General features: G+C 34.6%; 2 protein-coding genes across 11 annotated transcripts; both read left to right on the forward strand.

Annotated features, from left to right (window-relative positions):
* Positions 1–585: 585 nt before the first annotated feature.
* On the forward strand, positions 586–5,358 carry HEMC (hydroxymethylbilane synthase). Its single transcript, XM_088952936.1, has 5 exons — positions 586–976; positions 2,357–2,762; positions 4,190–4,396; positions 4,732–4,909; positions 5,053–5,358. The coding sequence occupies exons 1-5, from the start codon at positions 774–776 to the stop codon at positions 5,181–5,183; spliced, it is 1,125 nt and encodes a 374-aa protein (XP_088809062.1). The 5' UTR covers positions 586–773; the 3' UTR covers positions 5,184–5,358.
* A 2,950-nt stretch (positions 5,359–8,308) lies between these two features.
* On the forward strand, positions 8,309–23,797 carry LOC148846436 (uncharacterized). 10 transcript variants are annotated; one of them, XR_016102477.1, is made up of 6 exons: positions 8,309–8,803; positions 9,313–9,423; positions 11,221–11,303; positions 21,488–22,400; positions 23,438–23,503; positions 23,602–23,797. XR_016102477.1 is itself a non-coding variant. In XM_088955745.1 (5 exons), the coding sequence occupies exons 1-5, from the start codon at positions 8,779–8,781 to the stop codon at positions 23,626–23,628; spliced, it is 312 nt and encodes a 103-aa protein (XP_088811871.1). In that variant the 5' UTR covers positions 8,309–8,778; the 3' UTR covers positions 23,629–23,797. The 10 variants fall into 10 exon arrangements, 4 of the variants coding, with proteins under 4 accessions (XP_088811871.1, XP_088811870.1, XP_088811869.1 ...); XR_016102475.1 differs by having other exon boundaries at positions 8,338–8,803; positions 11,180–11,303; XM_088955745.1 differs by lacking the exon at positions 21,488–22,400.
* The last annotated feature ends 787 nt before the right edge of the window (positions 23,798–24,584 follow it).

A 24,584-nucleotide genomic window follows, 5' to 3' on the forward strand; every position in this document is an offset into this window, starting at 1 on the left:
GGGGGTTGATTTGATCTAAAAATTGAAGCGAAATAGACTAATTGGAGAAGGGTTTACATTGGTCTTTCCTTCTTTTTTTCTGCATATGATGATAATAGACTAATAGTGGCTTATGTTGCTATATCCTCATGGAGTCCTCATTATGTTTGCCAAATAAAAACCCTCCCTTTACACTTTGGCTCCATTGGATTGTCCCAAAAATGAAAATTAAGGAATGGCTTTTCAAAAATTACTATTTTTACCATATTTGAGTACTTCTGTAAATCATTTTTAGATAGAAAAGATGTTTTTTTTATTGAAAGATAGGAACAAAAGTTGGTACTCATGATTCATATCCTGCTCCAATCATAGATATACTTTTCAACCATTCAATCATTCATTTTTGTTAATAAAAAAAATTATTCATTTTCTTAATTAATTAATATTTTCTAATAAAAATTTTTCATTTTCCTTCGATTTACGTGCAACCAAACGCAACCTTAATCTTTCTGTCTAATATGGTCTGAAGGCCGATCCGTGAAGCTCACTTTCCGTGACCCTAGCATTGCTCAATCCTCAATATAAGAATCAACTCATCAAGATTGCGACCGCTCTCAAATCTCAACGGTGATAAACTTGGAGACAAGGAACAGAAAGCGTGTGTGATTGGTTGGTGGATTCACTGACGTTATCTGTTCCCTTCAATTGCACAGACCCATCTTCAAAATTTGCTGAAGTACACAAGACCCAGAACACACTTTCAAGTCTAATCTCACTCTTTCAGTTCTCCTCCAATGGAGACCATCACCTTGAAGCAGGCTCTAATCCCAGCTAGCCTGCGTCGTGCGTCTATTTCAGCCTTCGGGTTTCCTCCTTCTTGTCTGAAATTCCATCCCGCTAATCATGGCAGAAGGCTTCTCGTGACAAGAGCGGCTGTTGCTGTTGAGCAGCAGGCGCAGACCAGGGTTTCACTCATAAGGATAGGTACAAGAGGGAGGTAAAATTTTCTTCATGACTTCAATTCGTGCATTTTCCTTTCTGGGTTTCATTTTTCTTGTTCGAAATGTAGCACGCCGTGATTATTTAGATTGTTTTTGGTGTTGTTGATGTTCAACCATTAATGGGTTTATCCGTAAGATTAGAGGTTTTGACATGTTTTTTTCCTAATTCTGAGATTGTTGATGTTTGGTTTTCCCTTGTACTGACTTGCTCCTGGGGGATTTTCACTTGGGAGGGTGGGTAATATTTTCATGATTCTTTTATGGTATTGCTTCATTTCGATTTATTTGTCTTTCCCCGTCGTCCTTATTTTTTCATGATTTCGATTATATGGTGTAGTTCGATTTCATTTAGATCTTATCCATGTGCTTAGCTGTGCATATTTGACATTGCTCTAGAGGCGCACGCTTTTGACTTTTCCTGTTTTAATTTAGCTGTTGAAAGTAGGATTATGAATCCAATGCCCATGTGTAAGATTTATTTTTTGCTTTTATGCTCTTTATATCTTAGATCTTTGATCTAAATTTTTGAGGAAAGTAAAACATTATCTTGGTAAGAAAACAGGGAGGGGCTAAACATTTGGTGTAGCCCTGCACCAGAGGTGAATGAGCGATTGCCGCAGTTAGGTGGTCTCATACACTTCATGTGGCACATATGGGTCAATTGATATTTGGAAGAAGTTAAAGTGGTTGTTTTCTGTGGTTGACATGGTTCCTTGTAATCCATTACTACAAGATTAACACTGTGCAGCCGGTATCAACATACTATTCATGATGGTGTCTCTGAAAACAAGATTAATATCTCAGACATGCATTCAAAACCATAAAAATAAAAACCAATAAGCATTTCTGGATATGATCATATTGAGTAGATACCTGACAACTTTAGTAAATTTTATTGTTGAAAAGATTGTAAAAACTGGAGAAATAAGAATAACATTAAAAACAAATACATCTTAATAACTCTTTGTCTGAAAATGAGTTATTAATTGTTTCAGCATTTATCTGAATCCCATGATGTCCCACTTCATTGTCCATGTGGTGTTAATATGCCGCCATCAAAATTTCTTTTGATAATTTTAATGAGCTGTAAGGAAATCTGTAAATGTAGATGGGTTGGTGGTGTTAGGGTGACAGCCAATGTGACATAACTGTCATTTCTTTTGCTATGAAGTATATTAATCCATGATTTGAAGGATCCAGGATCATCAATGAGCACCTTTCAGACCTTTCTTTCTCTAATGATTAATTTAGAAACTAGAGGATATTAATCATGTAAATGACTGCTGACATATGGTTATGTTCATTTTGTACTCCTGATTATTTGAATCCACTTATTTCTGTTAGATGATTTCTTTTATGCTCCTTATGTAGGACAGCCCATTAGCGCTTGCTCAGGCTTATGAGACACGAGATAAACTGATGGCCACACATCCAGAACTATCTGAAGAAGGGGCAATTGAAATTGTAATTATAAAAACAACAGGTGATAAGATACTCACTCAACCACTTGCAGATATAGGTGGAAAGGGCCTTTTTACGAAAGAGATAGATGAGGCACTCTTGAATGGTGAAATTGATATTGCTGTCCACTCAATGAAGGATGTGCCTACATATTTACCTGATGGGACAATTTTACCATGCAACCTTCCACGTGAGGATGTTCGAGATGCATTTATTTCATTGAGTGCACATTCTCTGGCTGAGCTTCCAGCTGGCAGCATAGTTGGTAGTGCCTCCCTTAGAAGAAAGTCACAAATACTGTACAGATATCCTTCTCTTAAAGTAAGTATTACTGATGTTGTTCTCACATGTTACAGTAGCTAGGAATATTATAAATCCGTCATTTCTAAAGACTTTGAATTCTATGTTCAGAATCTAATTCTTCTATGCATGACAAATTGTTTTTGAGCTGTTATTTTTTACTCCATACATAAACACTGACACATACAAAGTTTCACCTAAATGTCTTTTTTATTTTTTTTTCTTTTTCAGTGTTAAGGCAGTCATGGGTGGGTGCTTTAAGTGCAAAGTAGTATGACATTGGGCTTTGACATTTCAAACAAGTAACCTACCTTGACTGGTGAATATTACTGCATAGGGATAAAGTTTGTTGATTTGAGTTTAATAGTATTCCTTGTCCTGCTTTTAGGTTTTTACTTGATGAGTTTAAACATGTTTTATCTTTTGTACCTTTTGTTTTAATCCACCTCATCAATGTAATGAAGTCTATCATTATGTTGACTACATGATCATAGTGACAATAAACGGAGCACTTAGATTATATGTATGAATAAGGTGAATTAAGTAATTGTATTTCAAACATGATGCATCATCTAAAATAGGCCATGGTTCCAATTAATTGAAGTATTTGGCCTAGTGGATGGCTTATAGATTTTTTCCCGAGTGCCTTTTATTGAAACAAGCTTGGACTCTCAATTAGGAAAGAATACCAACCACCAGATGCAAAATGGGGAAGGGAAAGAGAATGTGAGAGGCAAAGGGCAGAGAGGGGCTGATGGGGTTAGAGACAAAAGCAGTTAAATTGTTCTTGTTGTTTATATCTTGTTCCTTTTTCAACTTGTCTATTATAACTAGAATTAAATCAATAATATAAGCTGCTTCAAGATTGCCAGGTTGAGAAATGAAGGAGAAAATTGGGTCATCACTTGAGAAGATTGCTTCTGTAACTGATCAGTTTTAGGGAATATGTAATGGGCATCTCAATTTTTGCAGGAGAAATTGAATTTTTCTGGGAAAAATTTTACTTTTGTTTCTGGTGGATCATGTTAATATTATTAACTCTCAGGTTTGACTTCAGAGGGGGTTGACTCAAGAGGATGTGGGTTATGTTGCTATTTATTTGTTTTTCTGATTCTTCTCTATTTCTATGTCTTCAAATTCCTAAATTTTAATTTAATCAGATATCTTCTTCAACACTAAAGTATTTGTCAAATAAGAACCCATGAATTTATTTATATTCTCTATTTAATCACAAGGATAGACATCTCACTTCCTTTTGTTTTCAGATAAACCATAGTTTATGACCTTTTCTGATTGGTGTCTTTAAGATTATTGTATGCCATTGTTCCTTTTCCATATATTGTTTGAGTAGATCTTAGTTTATGTATAAAGATGTGCAAACTACAAGTTGAATAGATCATATGTATCTTTCTATTGCTGTTCTATGTAAGATGGTTCTCTTATTGTAGGTGGAGATGAACTTCAGAGGCAATGTTCAGACACGGTTGAGAAAAGTTAGGGAAGGAGAGGTCCAAGCAACCTTATTGGCATTGGCTGGGCTCAAACGCCTTGATATGACAGATAATGTTACTGCAATTCTATCTATTGATGAAATGATTCCTGCTGTTGCTCAAGGAGCAATTGGAATTGCATGTCGAAGCAATGATGATAAAATGGTATGTATTGTTCTAAGGAAAAGTATCTGATGGCAACTGAACCACCATATTAATTGGTCTAGCAAGTTTCTGACTTTACTGAATAAGAGATTATAGCCCTCCCAGCTTGCTGCTCTTTTAACTGGTTGGCAGAGAAGAATTTCTCTTTTAAGTCAAAACGGCAGCTCTATGCATAATGACCTAAAGTTGCATAATTGAGAGTTATGTTGTGATCAATGTGTCCTTGCACGGTTTATTCTTTGACTTCTAGTGTTCCAATCTTTAGTTACCCATGTTTGGGATAGATGGTCTCATATATTTCTAACATTTCTTTTGAAAATCATCCTTGCTTGCAGGCTAATTACATAGCTTCCTTGAACCATGAAGAAACCAGACTAGCAGTTGCATGTGAGAGAGCTTTCCTTGAGACCTTAGATGGGTCATGTCAAACCCCAATTGCAGGTTATGCATGTAAGGACAATGAGGGCTACTGCATATTTAGAGGTTTGGTGGCCTCCCCAGATGGGACCCAAGGTAAAGTAGTCCAGATCTAAGGATAAGAAGTAGTTTTGTCAAGGATCTAAATAAGAGAAAAACTATTCTCAATTGGATTTTGTGTCTGCCCTATTTTAACATCACTATTCACTCCCTCTCTATTGGTCTTTTTCCTTTTCCAGTATTTGAAACTTCAAGGAAAGGTCTATATATTCTTAAAGATATGATTGCAATGGGAAAGGATGCTGGCAAGGAACTACTTTCACGGGCAGGTTCTAGTTTCTTTGACAACCTTAAAAGAGCACCAAAATAATAACATAGAGAGAGAGAGAGAGATGTTTGGCGTGGCTTTCAGCTTTCATTTTTGTAGGTGTGTCCAAAAGGATAGCTTTTGAGTTATTTGTATTTTCTAAATGTAATGGATATGGTTGTATGACTCGTATATTTAGAGATGCCATGTTTTGATTAACTGGAGATTTCATTCTTTAGAGGTTGGTCATTGGTTTTTCTTTCCCAAGTAAATTGATAATGAGATCATCATCGTCCTCGTCATATAAACCATATCCAGACCAGCGCCATTATTGATATCAAGGTTTCTTTTTTCGAAATCAGTTCAGGGGGGCCAGTTTAGGGCTCCTCCACCCCCTGAACCGGTTAGACCCCTGATACACCCACTATAGGTGTATCAGAGGGATCCCGGAACGATACATATCGGCCACGGATCGATATTTTGAACCTTGATTGAAATAATGATATTGATTAAGAATGAACATCGATGGCAGAAGAATGGAGCAAATGCAAAGGCACATGCGTTTCTTGGTGAGTCTTTCAAGTGACAACTTTCATGGCTTCCAAATCTCAAATTCTCAAACATGCCCACAGTGGTGTGCGGTGTGCCGAGATTAATTATCCAAGTCATTGGTGTGATATGCTAAACTAAACTACCGATTTAATTCATCGATGTGTCTCCAGCAAATGAAGATAGTCAAATTGAAGATGAGTCGATGAGGATTAATTATCCAGTCGCTTGTCTCATGTAACCATTTTTCTTATTTTAAGATTTTAACCATAAAAAAAGGTAAATTGCACATGTACCTGCACTTTAGTCTAAGAGCCTGAACTTTTAAACGTGTCACTTTAGTACTTGAGTTTTTAAAAATATACATTTAAGCTCAATTCCATTAAACAATACGTTGAGGGATAAAATTAAAAAAAAAAAAAATGCCCATATTCTGACTTCCTTTTTTTTACTATCATCTTTCTTCTGCCTTTGGACTTTGGACACAAATCAATAATGATAAAGTAAGTTCACCCCAATTTGTTCATTGGGGGTAGCCTTACTTTTGGGTGCTTATTTTGCCTCCATTAATTTGCATCAAAACTCGAAGGGTAGGAAAAAATATGAACAATTAAAGACAAAAAAAAAAGAATTAGAATATAGACATTTTCATAATTTAATGGAATTTAACTTAAATGCATATTTCTGAAAGTAAAAGTATTAAAATGGTACATTTAAAAGTTTAAGCCCTAAAGTGAGACTATCCCCAAAGTACAGGGTGTTTATATGCAATTTACTGAAAAAAAAAATGGTGCCAAGAAATAAATGTGGATTTAAGCCATCAAAATGATGTGGCAAAGTTTACATATAAACCATAACATCAACGACTAGTTAATAATATCATCCATCATCCATAAAAAATGATGCATTGAGGTTTCAGCCACTACCACATGTTGGACATGGTATGTGAAAATACAATATTGTGATCATCTCTTCAGGAATGAATCATAGACTTCGTATTATCACTATTGTAATGAGTATAAATTTTATGATGTCCATGTATTATATCTACATTTAATAGGGGTGTTCATGGTTCGGTTAATCAAATTGTGGGCCTATTTTTAAAATCGAATCAGTCTTATCGGTAATCAAAGTCGATTGGTTAACCGGTTGACCAATTCGGTTAATCATCGGTTTTTTGGTTTTTAATATTTATAATATATATTATAAAAAATATATAAATATATAATAAAAAATAAAAATATATATAATATTATTTTTTAAATAATAAACAATATATTATATATTATAAATATATTTATTTATATTTATATATAATGCATATTTATTAATTTATAATATATAAAAAATATATAAAAATATATGTATACCAGTCCGTTCAGTTAACCGCCAATTTTCTATATTGATTAACCGAAACCGAACTGAATGTTTAACTAGATTTTTGGTTTGGTTTTGATCGATTTTTTTATTTTTCTTGCTCACTCCTAATATTTATATTTATAACTCTGTAATCTATATCTATAACCATTAATAAAAATAAGAATGGTAATTGTCATTCGTCAAAATACCCTGATTTTCATTTCCAAAGTTAGCCTTCGATCATTACTTTTTTCATCCCACAATTCTATCCCTCTTTTATTTTATTTCAATAAAACAAAAAGACCTGAATGTCTTTTGAGTTTTGAGACACCTGGTACGGCATATAGGTGCACAAATGTTCTCTCCTTCACGTTCTAATCCTAACATTGGGTTGCTATGTTTGAATAGAACGTCTCAATCTTAGAAGCCTTGAATTTTCAAGAACAATAATGCAAGCCAAGATGTCTAATTTCTTCAAGTTTTCTTCACCAAAGATCCATAACCCACCTAAGCTTTTAGATTAAATTGAAGATAAAAATGTCATTTTTTCTAATTCTAATTTATAACCATCGGAATAGACATTACATTTTTAATATATAGTACTAAATTTGTTATCAATCAGTGGTTAATTTGGGATGATTGATTTAAGTAAATTAACACATGGTAGTGCATTGTTAAGGGGGCAATATTTTTTTATTCTATATTAACAAATATGCATGTGCTTCTCACGTTATAATTTTAGATGATGATAATTATAGTAAAAATAGTATGATTAATTACACGGATCCCTTATACTATGGGGTATATGATAAAAAACCCTGCACTTTTTTTTGCGACAAAGGCCCCCTGAACTTTAGATGTTAGACAAAGACCCCCTCCGTCTCAACGGACATGACGAATGGTGGTATTTAACCAAAATAGCCCTCTGTTAAGTCATTGGACAAGAATGCAAACTTTCAAAATGACCAAAATGGCCATCTCACTCCCAATTACCGAATGCTGAAGAAAAAAGGAAAAAGTATGGACAGCCCCATTGCAGAAACCTGAACCCCAGGCCAGCCCATACAGAATTTATAATGACTCTCAAATTCAACTTTTGAAATTATAAGACTGATTCCCACACCATGTAAACATCACACTTTTACCTATGCTTTTCATGTGAGGTGGCAATCCAGCTTGGATTCCATGTCACAATAACATTTATTTAAATTTTTATTTTGAAATTTAACCTTAAATTGAAAAGACTAAAATGACCCTACTAGGCCCACGGTCATTGTTCTCTCCCGCCCTCCCTCTTCCCTCTCATTCGTTCTCTCACACTCTCAACTCTCTTCTCTTACTATTTCTTCATGCGACTTTTCGACCTTCGACTGAACTTAGGCTACTCTCTCTCCTCTGTCACTTTTATTTCTCGTCTTTATTATCACCAAGCTTTACTTACAACTGCACCAAGTACCGTACAGATCCACGACTCTCTCCCTATGTCCCTCTCTCTCTCTCTCTCTCTCTCTCCAAGAACATCTTCACATAAAAGAACAAAGCCATAAAAAGAAAAGCTATACTTCTCGCTTTGTATCTACTATTGCATTTTCTGCCACCACCCCATCTCTCTCTGTTATCCATGGTCTCTCTTTCAGATTGGTCGATATGAATCACATCTCAAGGGATTCTTTGGCCGGAGGGAGGATTGTTCCGGCGGGATCGCAACTCCGGAGAGGTCGGAGCAACGCTGCCATCTCGAGAGATACAGATGAAAACTTGGATCTCTTCTCTAGGTTGTTCTTGCTATTTCAGGGAGACGATAGAAATTTCATTTTTTTTATTCAATTTCAAAATTTGTCAGCTTCCAGTAGGCTGTTCTTGCTATTTCAGCGAGACGATAGAAATTGTTAGAGGAACTGATCAATTTGATGTTGATTTTGATTAGGTTGATGTTCCTATGTGCACCTGTGCAAATTTAGAGGGCATCCGTATTTCTTTGCTAGAACTTTATATCTACGATAGTATTATTTTCTAGCCTAAGAATGATGTTAAATATTTTTCTCATTTTTTCATTTTTATTTGATTCTACAATTTATTTATCACTATTATTTTCTGCTTGTCATTTCGCCCTTTCTGACTCTAGTTGCTTAGTTAAATACTTAAGAAGGAACGCCAATGTTTGATTTCCTCCTGATAATAAATTTTTTAGAAGAAATTAGTCAAAGTCAAATTTATTATTTTGATATTTTCTTAATAAAAAAATATCATATTTGTTAATAGTTCTGGTTATGAATGTCTTCAGTATCGATGAAATTGGGGAGAATTATCAGTTGGACCAGTAAAACTAGCGAGGAATGGAATCGACGATCTACTCTCTTCAGTGGATGGGGGCTGGAAAGCATGATTAGGATTGGTATGCGTTCTGTCCATAATTTTCTCCCTGACGTAATTTGTATGGTTGTTAGTTTTCAGATCACTTTTTGTCATTTACTTGCTTGCTAGCTTTAATAGTCTCCTTCCTATATTGAATAAAATTCTCTCCATCTCTCTGGCTAGCCATGGTGGTCTTCTATTCGCTAATTGCATTTTCTATTTAGCTAAGTGCTAACCAATAAGAGACAATGGGAATTCAATTCCTCTTGAAGTCTAGATCCTTAACATGGTAAAATTTGTTAGTGTGAGGTCCGACGGTGCTAGGATCTTCTTGCTTGAGAATGTTGTTCGGTGTTTCTCATCGTATTATTTGGTCTAGAGAGGCTACCCAGCAATTGTTGATAGCACTCTGAGGTTGTCTTATTGCTGCTACCTGGGAATTCATTTGCTTTTATCATTCTAATGGCTTTTTCATTCAGTAAATGATTCTTCAGTAATAAGGAAATTAACTCGTAAAGGAAGATTTGCTGGCCATTTCTGTAGCTAATGAAATTAAGATAGGAAAAGTGAACCAATTAGGATACAGTTTACTAAAGTAGGCCTATTGTGGTCAAATATGAAACATATTTTGAACCATAAGAAAAGTCTCTTGAAGTTCATAAATCAATAACAGGTAGCATCTCCAAAAAAAATTCAAGAAATCATGAAAGAGAGCTATTGGTTACTTCGACATTATTGCCACGATCTTAATGAAGTTATAGAATGTTTGATCGTAGTAAAGTTTACATGGTCTGTTAAGTAAATCCAATGTGGAATGAATATAGGAAATAGCGTGGCTTAGGTAGCTTTTATTTTTCATTTACTTTTCAGTTCCAAGTTGGCAAGTAGTTGATAGATATGATTTTAACAGATGTATTAATTAAAACAAAAAATCCTTAGATGGAAGAATTTAGTTTTTATTTTCGTGTAAGGTGATTTATATGCCATCAGACTACTATAGACTACCATATATATAGTAGTCTATCCAGTTCTTAGCAGCTACCCGAATCATATGATTGTTACTTTTTCTCTAATGGCATGCTTGTAATTTTCTCATTATTCATTATTTGAAATGCCCTGTATCTTTTCCTTTTCAACTGTATGAAGCCCCTTATTTCTAGTCAACTGAGCAAAATTGTTCCACGTAGTGCCTTACAATTTTCCCTAGTACTATTAGCATTTCTAGACTAGACCTCAAAATGCCATTGTACCTATCAAGATTTACAAATAAATAATTATGTGATGCAAATCCAAGAAGTAATTTCTAAATTAGAATCCAAATCATGGATCACAGATTATCCCTCCTAAGATTCAAAATACAGTACTGACTTGTAGGTGCCAAGTGCCAACGCACAACTACAATGGTTAAATTTGTAATGTTAAAAGCTTATATTCACCAACTTTTCAATCTTATGGTCAAGTTATTGCTCCTAGCCCAACAGACCTGAGTCGATTCTCAACCAAAATGAGTTTGTTCTGCAAATTACTTTTGTACTAATCTCGTTGTGGAATCACATTTCTATGAAAGAATCTTTTGTTTTCATATGGCATAGTATGGAAATGAAACACTTTTTTTGTTTCTAATTCTTTGATATTGATAATATAATCTTACCACCAACAAGTATGGTTGTGTATATGTTTTTCTTTCCCTTAATAAACAGGTGTAAGTACCTTAGATAGATGATGTATAATTAGAAAATTGAACTCAAACTAGCATTTGACAACTAATGTTTGTTTCCTTCAATTTCCATGAATAGGCTTCTTACCCCTCTTGGGACACCTCTTTTCTCTTCATCAGATACAAGTGAGCCCCCTCCAACCTTATTGGCTCCAAGAAGTAGTTCCTTGGTCAGATCAGTTTCCACAACTAAGACTTCAGCGGTACATGTTTCAATTTTTTCTTGTTCATCACTATTCACTTTGATCTGAGTTATAAATTTATTTATTCTAAAACTATAATGATATACATCACCTTCATAATTGTTTCTCCTCCCTCTTGAATGTTTGGTCATAATCTTTGTCTGATGGTTATGCTCTGCCAATTGATAAACTAGTGAAGCTTCTTATATGATTTATTGAGTGATGGGACCCCTTAGAGGTCTTCTATATATGGAGGGGATTGTGACACATTTGATTGGTTCTAACTGGAGTATTCCCCTTCTAAAATTTTCCACTTAAACTAAACAGCCTTTTGATTCCCTTGTTGATAAGCAAGGTTTTAAGCGGAGGTCTTCAATTAGGCAACTCAACTCGAAGATAGGCCTTCCACTGGATCAGATCCATTTTAAGTTGTGCTATTCGAAGATCCCATACTAATACCCATAGAACCAAATGGCAAAATCTTATAATCTTTTCTCCAAACAACCTTTATCACAATCTAATAATTCATTTATTGTCAAATGATATTACTTGTTTGCAATAGCTTTTGCATGCCATTATATTTAAAATTGACATTTTAAGTCCAATTTGATAAATTTTTACCAAGTTAGTTGATGCTTGCTAGGTCGACACATTTGGCCATAATTGTCATATCTGTCAAAAGTCATTAAGATTTTTTTTTTTGAAGAATAAAATAAAATTCATTGGGAAAAAGAATAAATTCACTACTGAAAAATTCATCTATAGATACGGCCATAATTGCCTCTAAAAGAGTAAAAAATGCCTCTAAAGATTATAAGAGACGACTAGGTAAATGCCTCTAAAAGCCCTATCGCTAAATGTTTTAAAGGCATTTGGTTGAGCATTAGAAAATCCGCCTCTAAATTGGACTTTTAGAGGCACATGCGACTGCCTCTATTGCACTGGTGCTAAAAGTCATGTATAGGGGCAGTTAAAAGTGCTTCTAAAAGTTCAAACAACCTCTGTCGCAGTCCAAAAAATAAACCAAGATATTCCTTTATTGTCAAATGATATTGCTTTTTTTCTATGGTTTTTGCATGTCTTTATATTTCAAATTGTCATTTTAATTCTATCCTAATAAAGTTTTACCAAGTTAGATGATGCTTACTAGGTTGGCACATTTGGCTCCGTCTCTGCGAATGGGACATTAAAATATGTTTTTTTTTTTAAATAAAACAAAATTCATTTGAAAAAAGGATACCTTAGGAAGGTGATAAAGCATCACCCAAAGATGAAATAAACCCAAGAGCCCCACAATCATCCCACTGGTCCCATACTAATACCCCTACAACCGAATGACAAAATTTGATAATCTTTTCTCCAAACAACCTCTATCACAGTTTGATAATACAAACAAATGTATTATTTTATTATCAAAAGATATTGTTTGTTTCCAAAGGCTTTCAGATGTTTTTATATTAAAAATTGTCATTTTAACTCCATCTTAGTAAATTTTTACCAATTTTGGTGATGGTTACCAGGTTGGCACATTTGGTACCTTATTTTTCAAAGGGCCATTAAGATTTGTTTTTTTTTTGTTGAAGATTAAGATAAATTTCATTAGAAAAAAGAATACATTAGGATTGTGATAATCCATAAAAATTCCAAAAGCCCAACATTGATCTCACAGATCCCATACTAATACCCGTAGAACTGAATGACAAAATCTTATTATGTTTTCTCTAAACAACATCTATCACAGTCCAAAAAATAAACCCAAATATTTTTTTATTGTCACATGATATTACTTCTTTTTTTCTATGGTTTTTGTATGCCTTTATATTTCAAATTGTCATTTTAATTCTATCCCAATAAAGTTTTACCAAGTTAGATGATGCTTTCCAGGTTGGCACATTTGGCCCCGTCTTTACCAATGGGTCATTAAGATATCATTTTTTTTTTTGAAAAATAAGATAAAATTTGTTTGAAAAAAAGAATACCTTAAGAAAATGATAAAGCATCACCCAAAGAGAAAATAAACCCAAGAGACCCACAATCATCCCACTGATCCCATACTAATACCCCTAAAATCGAATGGCAAAATCTAATAATCTTTTCTCCAAACAACCTCCATCACAATTCAATAATACAAACCAATGTATTATTTTATTGTCAAAAGTATTACTTGTTTCCAAAGGCTTTCGGATGTTTTTATATTAAAAATTGTCATTTTAACTCCATCTTAGTAAATTTTTACCAAGTTAAGTGATGATTACCAGATTGGTACATTTGGCACCTTATTTGCCAATGGGCCATTAAGATTTGTTTTTATTTTTTTATTTTTTTTTGTTGAATAATAAGATAAAGTTCATTAGGAAAAGGAATACTTATGATGTATGAATTACAACAATATGGTTTGGAACTTTTTTCATTTGATTTTCTATCGACATCAATCAATTCTTGAATAAAGGTGGTGCAAAACTTGGTTCGTGTAAGGTTTTAATGGCAATGAAGATGGAATTTCAAGCTATGCCAAAAAACTAATCCAATGCTCATCTTGGTTACATCTTATCAATATTGCTATCAAGGCATACGGTGCTATTAAGTTATGAGTTAGAAAGATTGAAACCCTTTTTTGTTCATAGTGTTTAAATAGTGAACTTTATATTAGATGAGTCTGAATAGATAGTAAACTTTATATTAAATGTCTGAATACTATATTAGACATCAAAACTAACTATATAAAAACCTTCATTCTTAAATTTATAAGTATTATAAGCATCAAAACTAACCTTCATTCTTAAGCATTACGTGAATGAATTTGAACATTTCATCCCATCAAGCCTTTGCATCAACCTTCATAACCTCCTTATCTGATAAATGTTCATTTAGGAGGGGGTGAGCATGGTCTCATGTCTTACTTTTCCATTCAACACTTCACATCCATCTACATAAATATATTCCAAGAGTTAGGCATTTTAGCCCATCAAGCTAATATTGAATCGTAGTCTGATGTGGAATTAACAATAACACCATTATCGAAAACATTGTGAGTAATAATTCCGTCGTCCAAAAATATTTAACCAACACCATAATAGTCCTTATGACAAGGTTTTTGGTATTTACAGTAATTACTATACATATGAATTTATTAAAATAAATTCAATAAATCATCCCTAATAGATATGATATGCCTGTCCAAAAAACACCGAACATGATCTTTGTTCGCCATTAAGAGAGATCAAAATAAATGCCACATCTAAAAGTATGATATTGCTTTTGCATCCACCTCCATCGGGAAGAACAAAGTTTTGTAGGTAAATTGAAGCTCCCTTTCCAAATCACTTGATACATTCCAAAGAACACCACCACCTGTGACCAATAAAAATTGATTAGCATCAATATATGAGCAGCTAAAACTAGATCCCAATCTTTTTTAATAACTAATACAGAGAAATGAATTAGTACATAATTCAGCAAGGCACAAAATAAATTACAACAATCATGTATATGAATTGCATTGAATGATATCCATTAACATATCAAATTAACTTTCATAACCTAATACTTGGTTGTTACAAACTCATACTCAACCATCACATATCCATATCTATAATATGACTATGCAAATCCCACCTAAGATGCTTACAAACGCATACTCATATTCATACTTAACCCATAGTGCCAAGTATATCAACTTGAGATAAAACTAATTGTATAAAGTTTTCCTTTTTGTCTGATTAAAACTCAAACAAATTGGCACACTATTCAACAAGAGGAAAAAAATAAATAAAGATTACTATGCAACCAAACAGCCCCATGTCAATTTCGGTGATACACACTTTCTTAAGCACAATGATGACGGAAGAAATCAATTTAATTCACTAAAAGCATGCTTAGATATGATGAAACATGATAAGTAAAACACTATTACAATTGAATTAAGTGACATAACTCAAATATTGATGCTAGGACATTAATTTCAATTGCGGATGATTATATCCACATCAATAAACTTAAGGAAATTATAAAAGTTTATCCATTTGACATTTAAAGAAATTGTGATAACATGATAGAAGTGTAACTGACACCAATATGTGTAGTAGTCTATATTTAATTCATTACCTAACAATATTAAATCAAACTACAAAAGATAGGGGGGAGGAGATGTATATCTCAATAAATGATTTGTCAACATGACAAACCATATAGAGATTAGATCAAACTACAAAAGGAATCAAAATATTTCAAAGAATTAAATTGCTTTGAACTCAGATAGGGTAAGGTAGGGGGGAGAAGATGGGACCAGCAACTCTGGTGAGCTTGTTGTTTTAAAGTTGGGAGTGAATACCCATGAGGGATTACAAAATTTGAAATAAGGGTGGGGGGAAGAGGTGACAGGGGGAAGGACATGTCTCTTTGGGTGATGCTTTATTATCTTCCTAAGGTATTTCTTTTTTTCAAATGAATTTTGTTTTATTTTTCAAAAAGAAAACATATCTTAATGGCCCATTGATAAAGACGGGGCCAAATGTGCCAACCTAGAAAGCATCGTCTAACTTGGTAAAACTTTACCAGGATAGAATTAAAATGACAATTTGAAATTTAAAGGCATGCAAAAGCATAGAAAAGAAACAATATCTTGTGGCAATAAAGAAATGTTTTGGTTTGTTTTTTGGACTGTGATAGAGGTTGTTTAAAGAAAAGATGATAAGATTTTGTCATTCGGTTCTATGGGTATTAGTATGGAATTTGTGAGATCAAAGTTGAGTTTTAGGAATTCTTTATGGATTATCACCATCCTAATGTATTATTTTTCCTAATGAATTTTATCTTATTCTTCAACAAAAAAAAAAATCAGATCTTAATGGCCCCTTGACAAATAAGGTGCCAAATGTGCCAACCTGGTAACCATCACCTAACTTGGTAAAAATTTATCAAGATAGAGTTAAAATGATAATTTTTAATATAAAAACATCCGAAAGCCATTGCAAACAACTAATATCATTTGACATTAAAATAATACATTGGTTTGTGTTATCGGACTGTGATAGAGGTTGTTTGGAGAAAATATTATCAAATTTTTCCATTCGGTTCTAGGGGTATTAGTATGGGAGCAGTGGGATGATTGTGGGGCTCTTGAGTTTATTTTCTCTTTGTGTGATGCTTTATCACCTTCCTAAGGTATCATTTTTTCAAATGAATTTTGTTTTATTTAAAAAAAAAAACATATCTTAATGACCCATTGGCAAAGACAGGGCCAAATGTACCAGCCTAGTAAGTATCATGTAACTTGGTAAAACTTTAACATGATAGAATTAAAATAACAATTTTAAATATAAAGGCATGCAAAAATCATAGAAAAAAAGCAATATCATTTGACAATAAAGGACTGTCTTGGTTTGCTTGGAGAAGAGATATGACTTTATTAACTCCAAAATCTGTCTTATCTATAGACAATCATTGTTATGCATGGTCCTATTTATCCGATCCCATATGAGTCTAAGCACAATGAGGAATTTTTGCAAGCATATAGTTGTTGCTTACCAGATTTTGGTGGATGATTCAATTTGGTTGACTATCAATTTGAGAAGATTTTGTGTAATTCTATGTTTGTTGTGTCCTCCAGGTTGATGGTTCTAAAAGTAGCTTGGCTTTTAAGAGATCAACCTCCATTTACTAGCATGAACCCTTAAAATTCTTTGTGTCTTCCAGGTTTGTTCTGTCCTCCAAGTTGGGGGAAAATAGTTTTAGAGGAAAACGGAACCGTTCAAGTGACCAGTTCCCAGTTTTTCCAGTCTGACTGTTCGATTCGATCTGGTTTTGAAAATAGTAGTTCAAAATGAATCATTCTTGTAGTTGGTTAATTCTATTTGTTGGATTGATTTTTGGTGTAAATTAAAATTCTTCAATGTATGGAATTATAGATTATAAACTGAACACTTTTAGATCAGTGTAAATAGAACCATGGATGATGCTTTACCATCTAAAGGTTTCAAAAATAGTTGAACTAGTACAAAATACAAGGAATATAGTTCAATAAGTAAATAGAAGGAATTATCCTAAACTTCTCATGGAACAAATTAACATCACAACCACTGTAAATGGAGCTCAATTCTACAATTGCAGATATGATTGTTGCTCTATCCTCAAGTGGGTAAATTCATGAATATAAATAAATTTCTACAAATTAAATTTCTCAACAATCTCTTTATCGATGATTCGGTTCTCAATTAAACAAATAATCAAGTTAAAAGCTATCTGTGGTTATAAATATTGAGGAACCAAATAACTCAGGTTCAGGAGACATAGTGGTTTTGTCTTGGGCGTAATCGACGATTGCCAAAGACCCTTTTTTCATTCCTTGACCATCCGAAAGATTGGCATGCTGTGGAGGTGGAACCTGTTGCAACGGTGAGGGTGGAAGTGACGTTTGGGGCTGTTGTGGCGTCCATGCTGCAGCCCTATCGCTTTGGGGGGTCGAATTATCGTTGGGAAGGGAAACTTCATACTTAGGAGTAGTAGTAGCTTCAGGGGAAGATGCAGAAACAACCACGTCTTCTTTGTTTTCTACATCTTCTCCTTCTTCTTCTTCGTCAAGATCCTCCATGTCCTCATCTTCGTCATTGTACATGGACAATAGAGCAATACCTATGGACGCCTTCTTCTTGGAAGCCATGGAAACTAGGGTTTTGTTCCTCAAAAACTTAATTTAACAGAGAAAGAAGGAAACCTTGGAGTTGTCCTCTGCTAACACTTGTCTGAGAAGACGAAGGTTAAAGATGGAAAGGAGCGTCGCTGGGGAGACTGAAGGGGAGCGAGGAAGGAGAAAATAAGAGTGAGAAAGAGGAGCGACGCTGGGGAGGAGAACTTGCAGTTGTAGTTGCAGAAGCAGTCGAAGAGAAGAGAGTTGAAAGTGTAAGAGAATGAAAGTTGCAGTTGGAGAAGCAGTCGAAGAGAAGAGTGTTGAGAGTGTGAGAGAACGAAAGAGAGAATAGGGAGGGCGGGAGAGAACAATGGTCATGGGCCCTAACAGGGTCATTTTAGTCTTTGCAATTTAAGGGTAAATTTCAAAATAAAATTTTAAATAAATGTTATTGTGACATGTAATCTAAGTTGGATTGCCACCTCACAGGAAAAGCATGGGTAGAAGTGTGACGCTTACATGGCGTGGGAATCGGTCTTATAATTTCAAAAGTTGAATTTGAGAGTCATTGTAAATTCTGTATGGGCCGGCCTGGTGTTCAGATTTCTGCATTGGGCCTATTCATACTTTGCTCAAGAAAAAAAAGGCATTTTAGTCAAAACCCTAGAAAGCACTATGTTCTCCTAAGAGTCATTCTTTGCTAGACTTCTTGGTTAAACCTCAATGTGGAGCGGTGGGTATAGACAAGGATAAACTTATATTTGCCAATTTTTACATTGTATTCGGAGAGTAAGTTTCACTTGCCATTGGCCTAGAAGAAAGGGCATTTCCTTGTTGTGGTTGAAGAAGATTACTGTTTCGGTGTCGTGGTCGTAGAAGAAAGTTGTTTCATCGCTATCGTCATTGAAGAAGGTAAACTCTTCATTTTTTTTGTAAAATAGGGGTTAAGGAATATTATTTAGTGAGTTCTTTGAAATGAAGACATAGTTTCTAGGGTTTGTTACATGTGTTGTTATCAGTGATCGGTTTGCTAGTGATTTATTTGAAAGGAACCCTAATATTTATATTGATCAATTTGTCAGCTTCTAGACAAAGTTTATATGTATTATTTGATTTGAATATTCTATTCAGACCTTTGTGTTTGTACTTGCATGTTGTCTTTTATTTGGCTAACATGCCTGATTTGTTTCATTAGAACCTTGTGTTAATGTGTTAGAAAATGATGTTTGCTGGTCTTTAGTGTTAGATTTGAAGTGGTTATTAAGATGAAATGTGTTTATGGCCTTCCATTGGTCCCCCACCATGTGTATAAGGGGTGAAATGAAAGGGGCTTGGGTAAAAGCCTAAAAAGAGTGGGGGAAACAACTGGGATGTATAAGAAAAAGAGGGGGTGGGGCTTGTTTCACAAAAATACCAAATAAACTTAATATATCTTATGTCAGGGGGTTATGGGAAGTCTACAAAAAAAGAAGGGGGGAACTACTAAATAGCAAGAAAAAGAAGGGGTGGGGGTTTAGGTAAACCAAATATATATGTAGGTTAGCCATTATTCAACTAATCTCATACAAGTATCACATTTATTTCTGTAGGGTTAGATCCTTGTTAATGTATTTTGTATCTATATTGTGTATATATTGGATACATATATTGTTATATATTGTATAATAAGGGAAATAATGGGGTGATTTCCTTGTTAATAGTCTCTCTCTCCCTCCTTCCCTCTCTCTCCTCCTCTCTCCCTCTATCTCCCTCTCTCAATCTCTTTTCCTCTCTTTTAACTCTCTATCCAAATGTGTTTGTGTGTTTTGGATATGGTATTAACATTGGTGGTGTTCCTTGGTTGTTGTTTCAGATGTCAGGTAAGACATACACCATCAACATACACAATGGTGGGTTCTTTTTTAACATACCACCAATGATATACACTGGTGGTGATGTGCTTGTGAACCACAATGTTGATGTTGATGGTGATCTTTTGTCTCTTATTGAGATACATTTGTTGGTGAAAGATCTTGGGTACAGTTTCATCGGTGAAGTATTTTATAGGAAGTCTAATGTAGGCCCAGATGATGGTTTAGTAGGGTTAAAATGTGATGTTGATATACTAGAAATGTGTAGGTTCTATGATAGGCATGGACATATCAGTATTTGTCATTAGATGTAAGAGTGATGGCAATAATTTGTCAAGATCCAGACTATCACAAGCTAGGGTATCACAAGATGGGCTCTCAAAGGATGGGTTTTTACAGCTTGGGCTATCAAAAGCTGATATGTCAATAGTTGAGAAGTCACCAGTTGGTTCAAACAAACATGAGCCACTACCAATTGAACTTGACCATGTGGATGGATTGGATTATGGTGGTAACGATGTTTTCTTCTTTGGCAATGAGTCTAATCCAGACAATGGGACTGATGTAGAGTGACCCTGAGTTTGAATTAGAAACTGAAGATGAAGATAATCTTGAGGCTAAATATGGTGAAGAAGAGTGTGTTGATGATGAGACTAGGTGTGTTGATGATGAAGCTAGGAGTGCAAATGTCAAAAGTTGTGAAGACCCTGTTGTTGGGTCAGAAGTATTGTTTGATTATGAACAACCTAATGATTTGCATAGTTTGCATGGGTCTGATGAAGATGAGAGGCCCAAGCTTGAATCTTTTGTTGAGAGACAGATGGAGAATCCACAATTGGTTGTGGGCATGGTGTTCTCCAATTCAACAACATTCAAGAAGGCATTGGTTAATTATACAATTTTGAATGGTTTGACATCAGGTAGTAAAGAATGAAGGTACTGGGGCTACAACTATTTGTAAAAAGAATAAGTGTGATTAGTGTGTCCATGCTTCATGGTTTCAAAGTAAGGAAGGTTTCCAAATAAAGTCATTCAAGTGTAATCACACATGTGAGCATGTGTATGCAAACACAAGGGCCACATTTACTTAGTTGGCAGATAGGTACAAGGATAAGTTCAGGGATGACCCAAATTAGAAGGATAATGCTTTGCAAAAGGAAACCCTCCAACAATATAGTGTTGGAGTTTTCTAGAGCACACCGTGCAAAGAGGAGGGCAGTTGTTGACATTGAAGGTGTGCATATTGAGCAATACAGTAGGTTGACAAATTATTCTGAAGTCATTTTGTAGACAAATCCTAGGAGTGTGATGAAGATCGGGTTTCGTAAGGATTGTACAGGTGAAGGGTGTATAGGGGAGTTCCAGAGACTCTTTGTTTCTTTAGTTGCAATGAGAAATGGTTTCAAGGATGGATGCCACTCTATCATAGGGTTGGATAGGTCTCATTTGAATGAACCCCATTTAGGGCAGATATTACATGCTATTGGTAACAATGGTATTTTCCCAATAGCATTTTGCTATTGTGGAGGCTAAGGAAAAGGATGCTAGGATCTTGTTTTTGAGGTTATTAATTGATTGCATTAAAAGTCTAGATGAGTGTAATTGGACTAACATATCTGACAGGCAAAAGGTATATGTAATACCATATCTATATATTTATATTAGAATGCATTTATTACCAATTACCATATCAAAATACTAAGTAAATATCCACTTTCTTTTCCTTGTAGGCGCTGGTGGAGTGTTTTTAGGCTCTAATGTCAGGAGATGATCACAGGTTCTGTGTTAGGCACATGTATGCTAAGTTTAATACTTGGTTCAAGGGAAAGGACATTAGGGATTGTCTTTGGATTGCTGCAATGGCATAAGTTGAAAAGCCTAAACAGTGATGCCTATGACTGGTTAAGGGTTGTGTCTTCTAACCTATGGTCCATATCTAATTTTGGACCTAGGGCTAGGAGTGATGATATCTGCAACAATTTTTCGGAGTCATTTAACAAATGAATTTTAGATTGCGAAGACAAGCCCACATTCACTCTTGTTGATACCATTAGAAGGAAAATGATGAAACTGGTGTAGTCAAGATAGGATAAGCTGAGAAAGGGCAAGGGGCTAGTATGTCCTAATGTCCAGAAGAAATTGAACATTGCTCAAGCACAAACCAGGAATTGCTTCTTTGTGTATGCGGGTAATGGGAATTTTGAAATTTAACATTCAAGAAGAAGAGTTGTTGTGAATTTCCAGGCCAAGACTTGTAGCTGTCGAGTATGGGCACTAATAGGGCATGTTGTCATGCAATTGCATGCATTCAATCACAACAAGGAAACATATATGACTATGTTAACCCATTGTACAAAAATGATAGATGTTTAAAGCCATATAGTCATTATGTGTTGCCAATGCCCAATGAATCACAATGTCCAAGGAGAAGGTATTCCAATCAAGTCACCACCCTTTAGAAAGCAACCTAGTAGGCCAAAAAAGGCCAGGAGGAAGGGACTAGATGAAGTCACTTCTAGGGGTCATGTGTCTAGGAGGTTTAGGAAGATGAGGTGTACAATTTGTAGGGTTGAAGGGCACAATCAAAGAAGATGCAAGGGCCAGGGAAGAGGTAGCAATCATGTCAATAATAATCAACACCAGGTAAACCATATCATAGGTACTTTTATGTTTCGTTGAACCTTCTTTCATTATGATTTCTATTCTTTATTTGGTGTCTTCTAACATTTTTTCTAAGTCCTTATGCATACATTTATTCATTTAGAGAAGTACACTTAATTTATTAAGTTCATTTGTTCAGTTGTTTTCTAATCAAATCTTATGTTTTGTTGAATTTATTTTTCTTTGTTATATGTATAGATCAGACAATAAAGTAACAATGTGCTAGCAATGGGTAGGGGCATCGAGCATGGGTGTGAACCGGGCACAATAGGTTCTTTCACAAATTTTTCTTCATAACAAGTTTGTCAATCTACTTCTTCATGGCATAGTATGGATAGGGGTATGCATCTACAAATACAGTCTCAAGCACAACACATTCCCTCAAAAGTAAATGGAATCCTTAGTGTGGTTTGTTTTGATATTTCTTGGCACAAACTAATTAAACAATATTTGTTTTGCATAGGCCAATCAAAATATCCCAACAAATGGAATCGAGATGGGTAGGGGTAGGGATGGTGGAGCACAAAGGTTGGTCAAAATGGAGGTATGCATGGTGGGGGAATAGGAATGGGTATAGCTGAGTTTACACATCTAGTTGGTCAAGGTCAAAGTACAAGTACATATGGTAGAGGAAAAGGAATGGGTAGAGGTGGTGGAGCACATCATGTTGGTCAAAACACAATTGTATATAATAGAGGAAGAGGAATACGTAGAGGTGGGACACTAACAGAGCCAAACCAACACACACTTGTACAAGTAACATCTTCCCTTAGAATATCAATCACAAGTAAACATGTGTGTTTAATCTTGATCCACTAACTCAATAGCTTGTGACTCATATGCTTATATGTAGGCAACTTAGTCAAATACCAATGAACATGGATTGAGTGGGGGCAGAACTTCAATTATATTGTCCAAGAAATCAAATATCAACACCCAAGTATTGTTGGTTAGGTGACACAATGAAATTGTCATTTGTTGGTGAATCTAACAACCCAGTTGTGTTGTGTATGTTGTAGGCAAGTCAGGAACGGATGATGAAGATGCCTGTTGGGGGGAGGGGAAGGGTGAAACCACCATCACAAGTATGTTGAATTCAGTTAAACCAAACCAAAGATCCCTTTTTTTTTGGTGGGTTTTCCTTGTTGAAAGAGCTAATTATTTAATTTATGGTACTTTACAGGTTTTTTTGCTTGGATTAACAATATAAATACTTGTAATGGGGGTGTAAAATAGGTACAATGTGTTGATGTTCATCACAATTATTATGGTGTAACATATTTTGGATATAACTTGGATTATCTTTCCATTAGGTTAAGGATTGAATATGTATTTTGCATTAAATATTCATTGGGTTAAGGATATATACCTTGCATTAACTCTTCATTTGGTTAAGGATATATAGTTTGCATTAACTAGGGGTGAGAAAAAAAAAAACTGAAAAACCAAACTGATCGAAAAAATTGGCCGAAACCAAACCAAAATATCGGTTAACCGAACCAATTTACTCGATTTTAGTTCAGTGTTTTTTAAAAAAACCAAAGGTACCGGTTTTGTTTCAGTTAACCAATATAGAAAATCGGCGGTTAACCGAACCGACCGGTATAGATATATTTTTATATATTTATATATATTATAAATGAATAAATATGCATTATATATAAATATATATTTATAATATATGATATATTATTTATTATTTAAAATATAATATTTTATATATTTATAATTTTTTATTATATATTTTTATAATGTATTTTGTAAAAATTAAAAAATCGACAGTTAAATGAACTGATCAACCGGTTAATTGATTGGCTTCGATTTAGTTTCAGTTACCGGTTTTCTAAAAGCTGGTAATAACGGTTTGATTAATCGAACCATGAGCACCCCTAGCATTAACTCTTCATTGGGTTAAGGATATAATATGCTGCAATGACATGTACTAGTAATGAGTTAGCTTGCATTAGCTTGGATTTCCTTGCATTTGCTTGACTCTTGTGAACGAGTGTTGGGACCTCTAGGGGTTGTGTCATTGCCATCAGGACCTCGAGAAAGGGAAAGGGACCTAGGGAGAGTATTAGGACATCACTAGTTTAAAAAACTTGTTTTGTTTAATCAACATTTACACTTGAACAAGGAATAAGAATAGTTATTAATGACCTATCA

The sequence above is a fragment of the Nelumbo lutea genome, chromosome 7, assembly GCF_056320005.1.
Source record: "Nelumbo lutea isolate HS-2025 chromosome 7, American lotus-T2T, whole genome shotgun sequence".
Classification (NCBI taxonomy): domain Eukaryota; kingdom Viridiplantae; phylum Streptophyta; class Magnoliopsida; order Proteales; family Nelumbonaceae; genus Nelumbo; species Nelumbo lutea.